The sequence below is a fragment of the Nycticebus coucang genome, chromosome 13 (assembly GCF_027406575.1).
Source record: "Nycticebus coucang isolate mNycCou1 chromosome 13, mNycCou1.pri, whole genome shotgun sequence".
NCBI lineage: Eukaryota > Metazoa > Chordata > Mammalia > Primates > Lorisidae > Nycticebus > Nycticebus coucang.
In genome coordinates this window covers 67,241,377-67,253,308 of record NC_069792.1, presented here as the reverse complement: position 1 = coordinate 67,253,308, position 11,932 = coordinate 67,241,377, and the positions used below count along the sequence as shown (strand labels likewise).

Genomic DNA, 11,932 nt, shown 5'->3' with positions numbered 1-11,932 from the left:
CCATCATTAAGTGACAGAGTCAGGTAATATGAATTTCTACACTGTCCACAATCCTTATCACATTTCAAGGGTTCTGAAATATAACAATTGATTTTATTTTGCTGAATAATAAATTCAAGCAAATACACATTAAGGGAGAGAAGACAAAATTGATAATGGCAAATGATGAATAACAAACATAATTCACCTTGGAGTTTTAAGGTGGGAGGGTGCTCTTTGTACTTAACATTTTAATATGATACTGACTGATCAAACAAGAATTCATAAAACATTGAATACATCTTGAATTTGTACTACAAATGTCTGGCTATACAGGCAGCCTTCTCTGTTCTCTGATCTTTTTTTTTTTCCTTTTATTAAGTCATATACATGTAGATCATGAATACATTTATGTATTTGTGGGGTACAAGAGGTTGATTTTTTATACAATTTGGAATGCTTCCATCAAAGTAATTAATACAGCTTTCACCTCATTTACTTAATTATTGTGTTAAAACATTTATGTTCTATACTTGATAGATTTGACTTGTACCCTTGCAATATGCTCCTTAGGTGTGGTCTCACCATTTAGCCTCCCTCTGTCAAACTTCTCCCCTCCTCTCTCATCCCCCTCCACTTCTCTCCTTTATCCTGGGCTATAGTTGTGATCTATCTTTCATAAGAAAGTGTGAGTAATTATAAATTGGTTTCATAAAAGTACTGAGTACATTGGATACTTTTTCTTTCATTCTTGGGATACTTTACTAAGAAGAATATGTTCCAGCTTCATCCATGTAAACATAAAAGAGGTAAAGTCTCCATCTTTTTTTAAGGCTGCACAGTGTTCCATGGTATACATATACCACAATTTATTCATCTATTCATGGGTCGATGGGCACTTGGGCTTCTTCCATGACTTGGCTAATATTAATTGAGCTGCAATGAACAATCTGGTGCAAATATCTTTGTTATAAAGTGATTTTTGGTCTTTTGGATATACACCTAGTAGAGGAATTTCAGGATCAAATGGCAGGTCTACTTTTAGGTCCCTGAGTGTTCTCCAAACTTCCTTCCAAAAGTAACATATTAGCTTGCATTCCCACCAGCAGTGCAGAATTATTCCCTTTCCTCCACATCCACACCATCATCTGTATTTTTGGGATTTTGTGATGTGGGCTACTCTTACTGGAGTTAGATGATATCTCAAAGTGGTTTTATTTGCATTTTTCTGATGATTAAAGATGATGAGCATTTTTTCATGTAAAAATATGGAAGACTTCATGAATTTGCATGTCATCCTTGCACAGGGACCATGCTAATCTTCTCTGTATCATTCCAATTTTAGTATATGTCCTGCTGAAGTGAGCACTGTTCTCTGATCTTGACTTCACTCTGGGCATTAATTTCATCACCTCTACCACTGATGCTAAGGAGTAGCTTAACCTTATACACAATGGAGTTGATATCTGTCTATGTACCTGAAGCAAAGTGTAACTTCCCACCTTTCTAAAGAAGCATGTTTTGAAAAGCCTTTTTCTGAGAGTTTCTGCTGAGTGAGAGAATCAAAAGTCCTGCTTATTTTAATAGTCAATAAAATAAGTAGTGGCCAAACTTACAATATAGGGCCAGTTGAGGCCACAAAAAGCACAGCACATTGAACCTAGTATAGTGGAAATATTAAATATTGACAATAAAATTGTGGAAAACTATGGCTTTGATACCTGAATCATTAAAAACTCATAACTCAGTATCTTGATTCTCAATACATACGAATATGTGGGTCTCAGCCTGCAGCTAGGTGTATTGGCTCTTCCTAAGAACGAGCATAGAAGATTTGCTCCCTTTGAGCCTCGGCTTCAAAGCTGGCAGCTAGGAGCCTTCACTGTAGCCCACTTAGGCACTAATGTCAGGGCAAGTTTATTGAGCGTCTATTTGGTGACAGGTACTCCTACAGGTGCCGAGGACACGGCATTGAAGAAAACAGACAAAAGTCCCCGCTTACCTGGAGCCTTCTTTCTCATTTTCCTTGTTTATTCCTCAATGAAGATGGGAGCACCCAAATATTCTAATGCTGCTCTCCACATTTGCAAATGCACAGTCTATGGGCCATAAGTGGGATCATTGAATTCAGAGTACTTCCCCATCTTCAGAGAGAGGTCTGTGACTCAACTCGTCCTGTTGTTCTTTCAGAGGTATGAGGGATGTCCGAGAAGTGACTTGCCAGAACAGCTCTGATGCCTGTACTAGAAGGAGGCATGTGGAGAAAATCAGTTCATTCTGATGAGGGTAGAAAATGCTGTGAGAACAGACTTCTTGAAAGACATCATCTACTGAAATGAAGACGGGAGGAGAGTCGGGAAGAGTAAGTGTACACTGTGGGCAGTCTGGCTCTCTGCTTCTGCCTATGTGAGGCAATGGAAAATGGTAAAGTGCCCAGAGGAACCTCATGCCAGTGTATCCTGGTCTCTGGAGAACTGAAGGTTAGAACTTCTGGGTCTAATCCAGAAGGAGCACAATCAGCACAGTGGCTCTGGGACTAGCCTCTTCCCTCCCTGTTTACCGGCCAGCTGCAGCAGCCTCCAAATCACACTTCTCTACCTGTTAACTGACATTAATTGCCTTTGGATCAAGCATTTAAAAGCTAAAATTATTTTTTGAAATTTAGCATATAAGAGCATTTATAAATTTGGATTACCATCTCAGGAGTGTCCATATTTGAGCAGAGATAATGACATGGGGAAAAAAAGTTATGGTGACTAATGTGCCCTGGCAACCAGAACCAACATAAACTTCTAAGTACTTAACTTTTCTTCACTTAATTCACCTTACTGAGAACAAAAATAACATTTTTGTGTTGAAGTACTTTTGATAGAATTTCTTTAATAACATTTGCTATGCAATGGAGGCAGTGGGCTTCAGGAATCAGAAGGCCCGGACTGTTCTTGTCCATCACAGCTGGTGTGTATTCAAAATGCAAACCTGGGGTGGCGCCTGTGGCTCAAAGGAGTAGGGCGCCGGCTCCATATGCCAGAGGTGGTGGGTCTGCAAAAACCCACCACCACCAAAAACTGCAAAAAAAAAACAAAAAAATGCAAACCTCCCTGGCATTTCTAAGGAAAATATTCTTTTCACAATGAAGCTGGAATAATCTTTTCTTGAGTAGAAATGATTCGTGTTTTCATAGACTGAGCTGTTTCATAGGATTTGATGTATTCTTACAAATCAGAAAAAAAAAGTCATAGATCTTTCCTGAAGATTAAGGAAATTAGCAAACTAGGGTTCTCTGATCTTCAGAGGAAATTGTAAATACTGTCTCCTCTCATCACTGAAAAAAATTACTACAAGGGACAAAAAGCCAGACTTATGCCTCATCTAATTGACACGCACTGTTTTCTAAAACTCAAGGATAGAAACTTTTTAAAAATAAATCCGAGAGGGGTAGTGTGAGTTATTCCTGGAAAACATAAAGAAATGTAACTATATAGATTTTATTTTAAATTGCACGATAGCAAAGCATAATAAGTGTTTTGGTAGCCACGTGGGGTGGCTCATGTCTATAATCCTAGCACTCTTGGAGGAGGATTCTTTTTTTTTTTTTTTTTCTTTTTTTGTTGCAGTTTTTGGCCAGGGGTGGGTTTGAACCTGCCACCTCCGGTGTATGGGGTCGGCACCCTACTACTTTGAGCCACAGGCACCTCCCTGGGAGGAGGATTCTTTAAGTTCAGAAGCTCCAGACCAGCCTAAACAAGAGTGAGACCCTGTCTCTACAAAAATAGAAAAAATTAGCTGGGCACTGTGCTGGGTGTCTGTAATCCCAGCTACTCAGGAGGCTGAGGCAGGAGGATCTCTTGAACCAAGCAGTTGGAGGTTGCTCTGAGCTAGGCAGACACTGTGGCACTGTTGCTTGGGGCAACAGAGTGAGACTCTGTCTATAAATAAATAAACAAACTGTTTTGCTTATGTCACTTATGTTTTTAATAACATAACTGTCATTTATTGAGCAGCTATTGGGTGCCTGACATTATATTAAGTACTTTACATACAACATAGTAGAATGATTGAGTCCATGCTTCAGAGTCAGACGGCCTGAGTTTAAATGCTGGCTGTTTACTATTAATATCTGTGTGATCTTGAGAAAATTACTGAACTTCCCTGTGCCTGTTTGTTCATTTGAAAAATGGGGATAATAATAGCATCATTATCTTAGGATTATTTGAGGTCTGAACGCATAGTATACCATAGGCATTCAACACATTTTAGCAATTATTGTTATCTCTCTTCAGGCATGTAGATAAAGGAATCCCCTTTTTTCCCATTTTTTATAGGAGGGAATGTGAGGTATAAGAAGTTAGGTACTTACAAAGGTCATTTACTTAGATCAAAGCCAGCACTATTAAATTCTTGAGAACTTTGCCTTTATCTGCTGAAGTTAACTCTTGAAAAACACGGGGATGCCACTTAACATGTGCTTGGATCCAGTACTTGTGGAATGCAAAACTGTGTATGCAGTGGGCCGTTTATATACTCAGGTTCCTCAGGGCTGACTGGACTAAAGGATGCCCTGACTTTGGTATACGGTGAGGGGTGTCCTGCAACCAATCTTGCATGTATACCCTATACACTGAGGGATGACTGCATTTGCCAAATGGGGAAATTCAAATCCATTTTGGATTTTGCAGAGTACAAACAAATTACATAAGTCTGAAATTAGCAATATTTCCCTACAAAGAGCCATTAGGCTGCCATCACAGTTACCAAATTCACTTCTGATGGACTCATGCGAACATGAAATTTCCTCCTACATGTTTTCAGTTTATATCCTCAATCAGTCATGGTAAGAACCTAAACACAAAGTTATACACATTTTGAAACTTAACAGTTAAACAACGACAAAAATGCCCATAGTATCTCTTTATAAATACCACTGTCTACAGTTAACTCTCCCTTCACTGCTTTTTTCTTGGTGGGGGCAACTGAGTTCATACATATTTTATGGTCTGGTTTCACAATTAAGAAGTTGAGTTTATGAGGATAAAACTAAATCTGTGTGAATTGGAGCTATTTAAGTTATAGCCAGGATTATGTCTTTGACTATGTAGTACAATGCTGGATATACTGTCAGAGGATCGATAATAATAAATAATAACCACAATAAATGCACTAGTGAACTGGTATAGAAGCTGCCAAGATTGATGGTTCTCATTTAGAATTCTCTATTATTCAGCTCCAATGGAAATTAGAATTTACTTGTAAGGAAATCTCATTATTTAACAGTAATCTTTTTTTAAAAAAAAAGTTTTTCTTTCCCCTCTTGTTATTTATGTTTATTTAAGTTTGTTTTTTCCTTTTAAAAGAGAATATTTCTTTGAGGGGAAGGCACAAGATTTGTTTGGAAGCATGCCAAGTAACCCACTATCATCAATTTTCTTTTAATAAAAGATGATGCTCAGAGTAAACTTAAATTCTCTTTCCAACCTAACAGTGTTAACAATGGAATGGAACAAATTTTATTGATGACAAGAGTAAAAATTAAACTATCATATGTGATAACCAAACAAAGAAGAAAAGTTTAAAACCTCACAAAAGGATTTATTATTTAAGGGCATGTTTCCATAAAGTGGAAGATTACGGCCCTTTTAAAATATATCTAGGGAAAAAGAAGCAGTCCACGTACTTCTCAACTCCCAATTACATCTACTTGAGAAGTTCCAGAACCTCTTGGAAAAGGATTAAGAAGCAACAAATGGCTGCCACATTCAAGTATTTTTAAACTTAAAAAAAAATATGGTTGACACAATCTCTTAAGAAAAAGACTCAACTACCACTTGAACTTTACCTTAGAGTTGTAAACATTTGTGCACTCCTATTAATCTGAAATCATCTTAAAAAGTAACAAACATACACACAAAGGAATCTGCTTAAAATAACAAATCTTCTCCCTACAAAAACACATGACAACAAAACTTTCACAGTTTTGAAGGCTTATGAGACCCTTTGAAGCCCATCTATGGATCTAGGGGACCCTTTGAAGCCCATCTATGGATCTTTTAAGATTAAGAATCACATGGGTCTCAGGGGCATAATTTATGTTTTATAAAGTGTAGATTAGAACACTGACCAACCAGACTGTGGCTCAGTTGGTAAGGCACCGGCCCCATGTACCGAGGGTGGCGGGTTCAAACCCAGCCCTGGCTGAACTGCAACCAAAAAATGTCTGGGCGTTGTGGTGGGCGCCTGTAGTCCCAGCTACTTGGGAGGCTGAGGCAAGAGAATCGCTTAAGCCCAGGAGTTGGAGGTTGCTGTGAGCTTGTGATGCCATGGCACTCTACCGAGGGCCATAAAGTGAGACTCTGTCTCTACAAAAAAAAAAAAGAAATAGTCCAACCGTAATGGAAATGTTACCAATACTAACCACTTTATAGCTGTAGGTTTTGTTTTTATGGATTTCAAAGTGCTTTCTCACGTATGAGCTATTTGATTGATTAGCCTAAATAGCCAACTAGGTAGATTAGGTAACAAAAAGGGTTAACTACCATTGAGTTCTATTCTGCGCTGTGTTGCTTACCAATGTCTGATATCCAATTAGAATTTTTTGTATAAATAAAAATGTCCCCTCATAAAACATAAATATCCTTCATTAGTGAACAGTGAATACCTGTTAGATCCTTTCTAATGAGAAACAAAATATTTAGGCTTTGAAGGCATTAAGACACCTAGATCAAAAAATAAATAAATAAATAAATAAAAGACACCTAGATCAACAGTTCTCAAAATTTTATTTGGTGAGTGTGTTGCTGAGACTATTTCAGGAAGGTACATGAGGTCCTTCCTTTGCCAATTTATATATCTGTGTGAGTCTGGATTTTCTTCACATAATTCAACCAAAACAACATATTGCAACATATTGGATGCAGAAGCAGTTATGAGAATCCAGCTGTCTTCTATTAAGCCAGACATTAGGGAGATTTACCAAGATTGAAAACAATACCATTCTTCTCACTAAATTTTTTGTTCTGGAAAGTAGAGTTATGTAAATTTATATCTTTTTAATTTAAAATGAATTTACAAATATTTTACAATTTTATTTTAATTTCTACGTGGTAAATATATGTAGATATGACTCACATAAGCAAAAGCTCTTTGGAGTCCTCACCACATTTTTAAGTGTTAAAGGGTCTAGATACCCAAAAGTTTGAGAACCAGGTAAGCCTGAGAAGAAAAATCTAGGTGGACAAGCAACTGTAGGCGTAGGAAGGGTGTGATAGTCTGTGACTGCTGAGGGCATGTGTGTCGTGTGTTGGGGATAGGGCTCTTTGAATAGTATTAAAAGTAGACAAAGGAGGATGCTATGGACAGATCCAGTCAATTTTCTCACTTTGCTGGTAGCCTGTCCTCAACACAGCAGTCATGGCAGTGCAATTTATAGAAAGAGGTCACAAGAAATAAATGGCGTTTAGAATCCTTAACCTAGCAAAGACAACTGCAAGTTGTTTAGTGAAGAATTCTGATGCTGCTTCTTTTTATCCAATGAGAATAGAAAACATTTTTATTGTATTTATTTGACACAGAGTCTTACTCTGTTGCCCAGGCTAGAGTACCTATAGCATCAGCTTAGCTCACAGCAACTTTAAATTCCTGGGCTCAGGCGATCCTCCTACCTCAGCCTGCCAAGTGCCTGGGATTACAGGCAGCCCCACAAAGCCCAGCCAATTTTTCTATTTCTAATAGAGATGGATATCTCACTCTTGCTCAGCCTGGTCTTGAACTCTGAGCTCAAGAGATCTCCCATCTCGGAGTGCTCGAACCAAGAAAACATTTTTAGAGTTCTAGTTACTTTTCTTTCCAGATGATACAAACAAGATTAGTTAATTATTAGGTACTTATAGTATTTGTTAATACATTTTTTTTCTTTTATGTGTTGGAATACCTAGAGGGAAACCTAATGTACTCCCCCAAATGTATGCCTTCAAATATAATATTTATCCCTTACTAATCATTGTGCTAGACAGTTTGCTGTGATACAGGGGAAACTGTCTTTACCTTGGAATAAGAAAAACTATTTCAAAATATTTACTTGCTATACCGTTTTCTTTTCTATAAAATGTGGACAATAATATACATCTTGCAAAGTTGTTAGGAATTAAAAAGAGAGAACCCATGCCAACAGGACAGCATAGCGCATTGTAGGTTTTCAATGAATAGCCTAGAAAGTGCTAGTAAAGGTCAACGATAAATCTAGTAGCAGAGGTAAGACATTGTACACAAGCACTTTAAAGTGCAAAACACGGCGGAAGGTCTGACGTGCCAGTGTCACTACAGATGTGTTCAGCAGTGTTATGGGGACTAAGGCAAGGCGGGGTCACACTTGTTGGGAGCGGGGTAAGAGGTTTAAGTCCATTGGGGAGTCCTGGATGATCACTCCATCCTCTCCTCGACCACCAAGGTCGACTCAACCTAAGCATCCTAGCCGGGTGCACCCTGCATCTCTCGCTGGAGATGTCAAACGACCTCCCGCGGCTTCCACGCCAGACTGGAAGAGCTCCGCATTCCAACCTTACCCAACTCATTCCGGGCAACTTGACCGTGGGCGCCCACCCGGCCCCGCGACTGCCCTTCAGCCGGGGTCAGCCACACGAACTTGTGCCCACCGCCGCCCTGAGTTCCGTGCCGACCTCAAGTCGGCAAGTGGAGGCAAGTGGGCTTCCGGTAGAGGAAAGAACTCTCAAGTTCTCATCCTCCAACCACCCACTCTTCCCTACTCCTAGCCAACTACAGCCGCCCAATTCGCCCTCACTCCACCCAGGGGCCAACGCCGAGGCCTTGGACTGCGACCGAGCTTCTCCACCGGTTCCGCTCTCCAGCCCCCAGGAATCCAGCGGCCGGCGTTCGCGCGCTCGCTCATCGATTGGCACTGCCTTGCTCTTCGGGCCCCAGTCTCAGGGAAATCGGCCCCGAGACTGGGAAAGTCCAGCGGAGCGCGGGGCTGGAACCGAGGAAGGCGAGCCAGGGGATTGCCGATCGCACGGATGAGCGCGCGCTCAGTCTGGCGGGTGGCGGCCCCGGCTAGCCTGTGCGGCGGGAGGTCAGAGTGCTGCATTTGCCACCCTGTCGCCTCAGCGCCGGTACGCGCGCGGCCTGCCCTCGCCCCGGGAGGGCCGCCCGCTTGGGGCTCTCGCGCGGCCCGAGGTGGGACCCGGCGAGCGGCTGAGCGAGGGCCGGAGGGAGGGAGCGCGCGCGGGTGGCGGCCCCGCCCTCCCCCTCCCGCCGCCGCGGAGAGCGCAGGGAGCAGTCGGGGGCTTGGCGGCGGCGGCGGCGGCGGCGGCAGCGTCTCGCCCCGGCTCCTCCTCCCCCTCCACCTCCTCCATCTCTCTCCCTCCATCTGCCGTGGTTATGGCCCGTCGCTGGAGCACAAAAGAGTCTCCGCGGTGGAGGTCTGCGTTCCTCTGGCTTTTCCTCGCTGAGGTGTACGGTAAGTGTCCGCGTCCACGCGCCCCGCTGACTGAACAAAACTGGGGCGACCCGAGCCCCGAGGCCTCCAGGACAGGGGTTCCCCTGGAGACCCGGCGTGGGGGGGACCCTGGCGGCTGGCGGGACAAAGACCTGGCTAGGGGTGGATGCGGCAGAAGTGCTGTCCCTCCTCGGAGATGCTGTCATGTATTCGTCCACCCTGGACCCCCGGGTATTAGAGAGGAGCTGGGGGGTCCCGGCCGGGAGGGCCCCTGAGGGAGCGAGGGGCTGGCGGGCGGACTTCCCAGCTGGGCTCCAGGGCCCCGGAGGCCGGCTTCTCGACGACTTGTAGCCCCTTGTACAATCCACACACACCAAGATGTATGGCTGTGTGAGAAAGAAGGGGGATCGTCCCCGCCGCTGCCGGGACGGTCCTGCCACCCCCGACCCTTTGGGGTTAGGAAGTTCTCGCCCCAGTGAAATTCCCACTCTACCAATCCCTCCCCTACCCCACTCCCCGAGAAGCACCCGCTGCTTTCCCCCCACCCCTCCACCTCGGGGCCAGCTCTGTTGATTCCGGGCGGGTAGAGTCCTGTTGGTTCCCCAGGAGCAGCACGCGGGAGAAGGCCAGAAAATAGTTTCCAGCCCCACCTCGGTCTCTCCCTCCTAGGGCGTACGGGTCTGCCGCGACTCCTAGTTCAGTTGTTATTTCACCCATCGTCGTCAGCTGGGGTCATCACTATTGCTTCATTCGAGCCCATGGAGCAGGTTAGAAATAACTCGTTTCACGTAAAGAGAAGGCTGAAGACAGTGTATGAGGGCTAAGCTTTATATTGCGTTGGGGTCAGAACAAGAACTAAATGGAATTAATTGGAAAGAACAGTTATCTCTTGAGAGAATTGAGTTCCTTTTCTGACTTTACTGTTCTTAGTTCATCAGTTAGACACATTGAATAGATATTTCAGAGAACTGAGTTAACCTTTCCTTTTCGGAGTATTGCTTTGATTTCTCTGGGAGAAAATAATTAGAAGCTATCATTCTTCGGTAAATTTTACTTATAAAAAGTCTAAGTCATTTGCCACAAGCACTGATTCAACCAGTATAATGGTGGTGGTGGCGGGAGTTCAGGCAACATGTAATTCATCAGCAAGTATTATCTCTTTCAAAAGCATTTATCTGTGGAATTGAATGTGTTGGTGGTTTTTAAAACCTGAGAAATGTCACTAAATGAAGAATTAAGTGAACTTAAAGTGGCATTTACCGACAGCCAAGAAATAGTAGTCTTTTGTGTAATTCAGGATATGTTGCTTCCTTACCTGATTAGTGTATTATCATTTTTGTTTGGGGGAGGAAGAGTGGTTTGGTCCCTTCTTGATGTGGTACTTGCCAATGGTGTGCTTGTTTGCAACCATGAAACCCAGCGTATGACTTTTGATTGTTAGTTGCATCAAGTGGCTGTGATCCCTGCTTGCCTGATGACTTGTGGGTTTGAGTCTACACCAGAGATCAATAAGCTATTATGTTGTTTCTTCTAGCCTGAAGGAGGGTATAATTCTGCTCTAGGTTTGTTGTAATGGCCCAGAAGAGAAAAGAAAGTGAGAAGCATCTCTAATTTGGGTGACTAGGATTGTCCACCTTTGTCCTCTAATCAGAATTGAATTTCTGTGATGTCTGATCAAAGTAGATAAATGGGCTCTTCTTTCGTTAAAACCTATGTCATTAGTGTTGGATCTAAAATCTTTTGCCTCAAAGGATAAAAGGCTGTGAACCCTGTAATTTGCCTTAGTACGTTCTTCGTTGGTACTTGTACACAAAGTGAATTTCTGGTAGGTGCTTAGGAAAAGTTTATCTTTTTGGAGTTTGTGTTCAGTGATAAATTGTTAGTAAGCAAAGATTGGAACTCCATTTTCCATCACTATGGCCCCATATTATAAAACTAGCAGGTGATTATGCCACAAGTTTCAAAGTATAAGAAAAAGAAGGTAGTGAGACAGGCAGAACATTAAACTACATCAGTAGAGATTAAAGGACCTCTTTATCTTGCAACTGAGGAAATCCTCTTTATAGCTGCATTTTTTTTTGTCCTATTCTGCCTTTGTAACCATATGTGGGTTTGTATTAGTGAAAAAAAGCTGTAACAATAGTATAGAGGGATGTGGTTCTCTAACAATAGTGGAATTTGGGTAACATGAGTATGTGGTGGTTGTAATGTGTAGTGGATCAATCCTGAGAAATGGCTGTCACCCTTGAGCTTCTTAGAACAGTACTAGCTGTGATTTATGAAACTTGTGCCCTTCACAGTCAAATAGTATTTTTTTAATGTCTTCAAAAATAATCAGAAAGCTCTGTGAAAGCAGCTGAATATTCAGAATCACTCTTAACGTAGAGAAGCACATTGGTCAGTATTTAGAGAATTCCAATACTAATTCCTCAGAGAGTGAGTCTTTCTTACCTATTAACTGCAAAATTAAACAGCTCCAAGGTGTGCTTTGAACCTTTGAAATAT

The 11,932-nt window shown here is 42.2% G+C and overlaps 1 protein-coding gene and 1 non-coding gene across 3 annotated transcripts in view; one reads left to right on the top strand and one right to left on the bottom strand.

Annotated features, from left to right (window-relative positions):
* Nucleotides 1-1,241: 1,241 nt before the first annotated feature.
* On the bottom strand, nucleotides 1,242-1,348 carry LOC128564085 (U6 spliceosomal RNA). Its single transcript, XR_008373973.1, has one exon. It is a non-coding gene; the product is annotated as a U6 spliceosomal RNA (small nuclear RNA).
* Nucleotides 1,349-9,018: 7,670 nt separating this feature from the next.
* The window catches only part of LRP12 (LDL receptor related protein 12), a 74,028-nt gene continuing 71,114 nt past the window's right edge, over nucleotides 9,019-11,932 (top strand). For both annotated transcript variants that reach the window (XM_053559395.1, XM_053559394.1), the window contains exon 1: nucleotides 9,019-9,448. In XM_053559395.1, coding sequence (XP_053415370.1) covers nucleotides 9,370-9,448 — 79 coding nt within the window. In that variant the 5' untranslated portion in view covers nucleotides 9,019-9,369. The remainder of the gene's footprint in view (nucleotides 9,449-11,932) is intronic.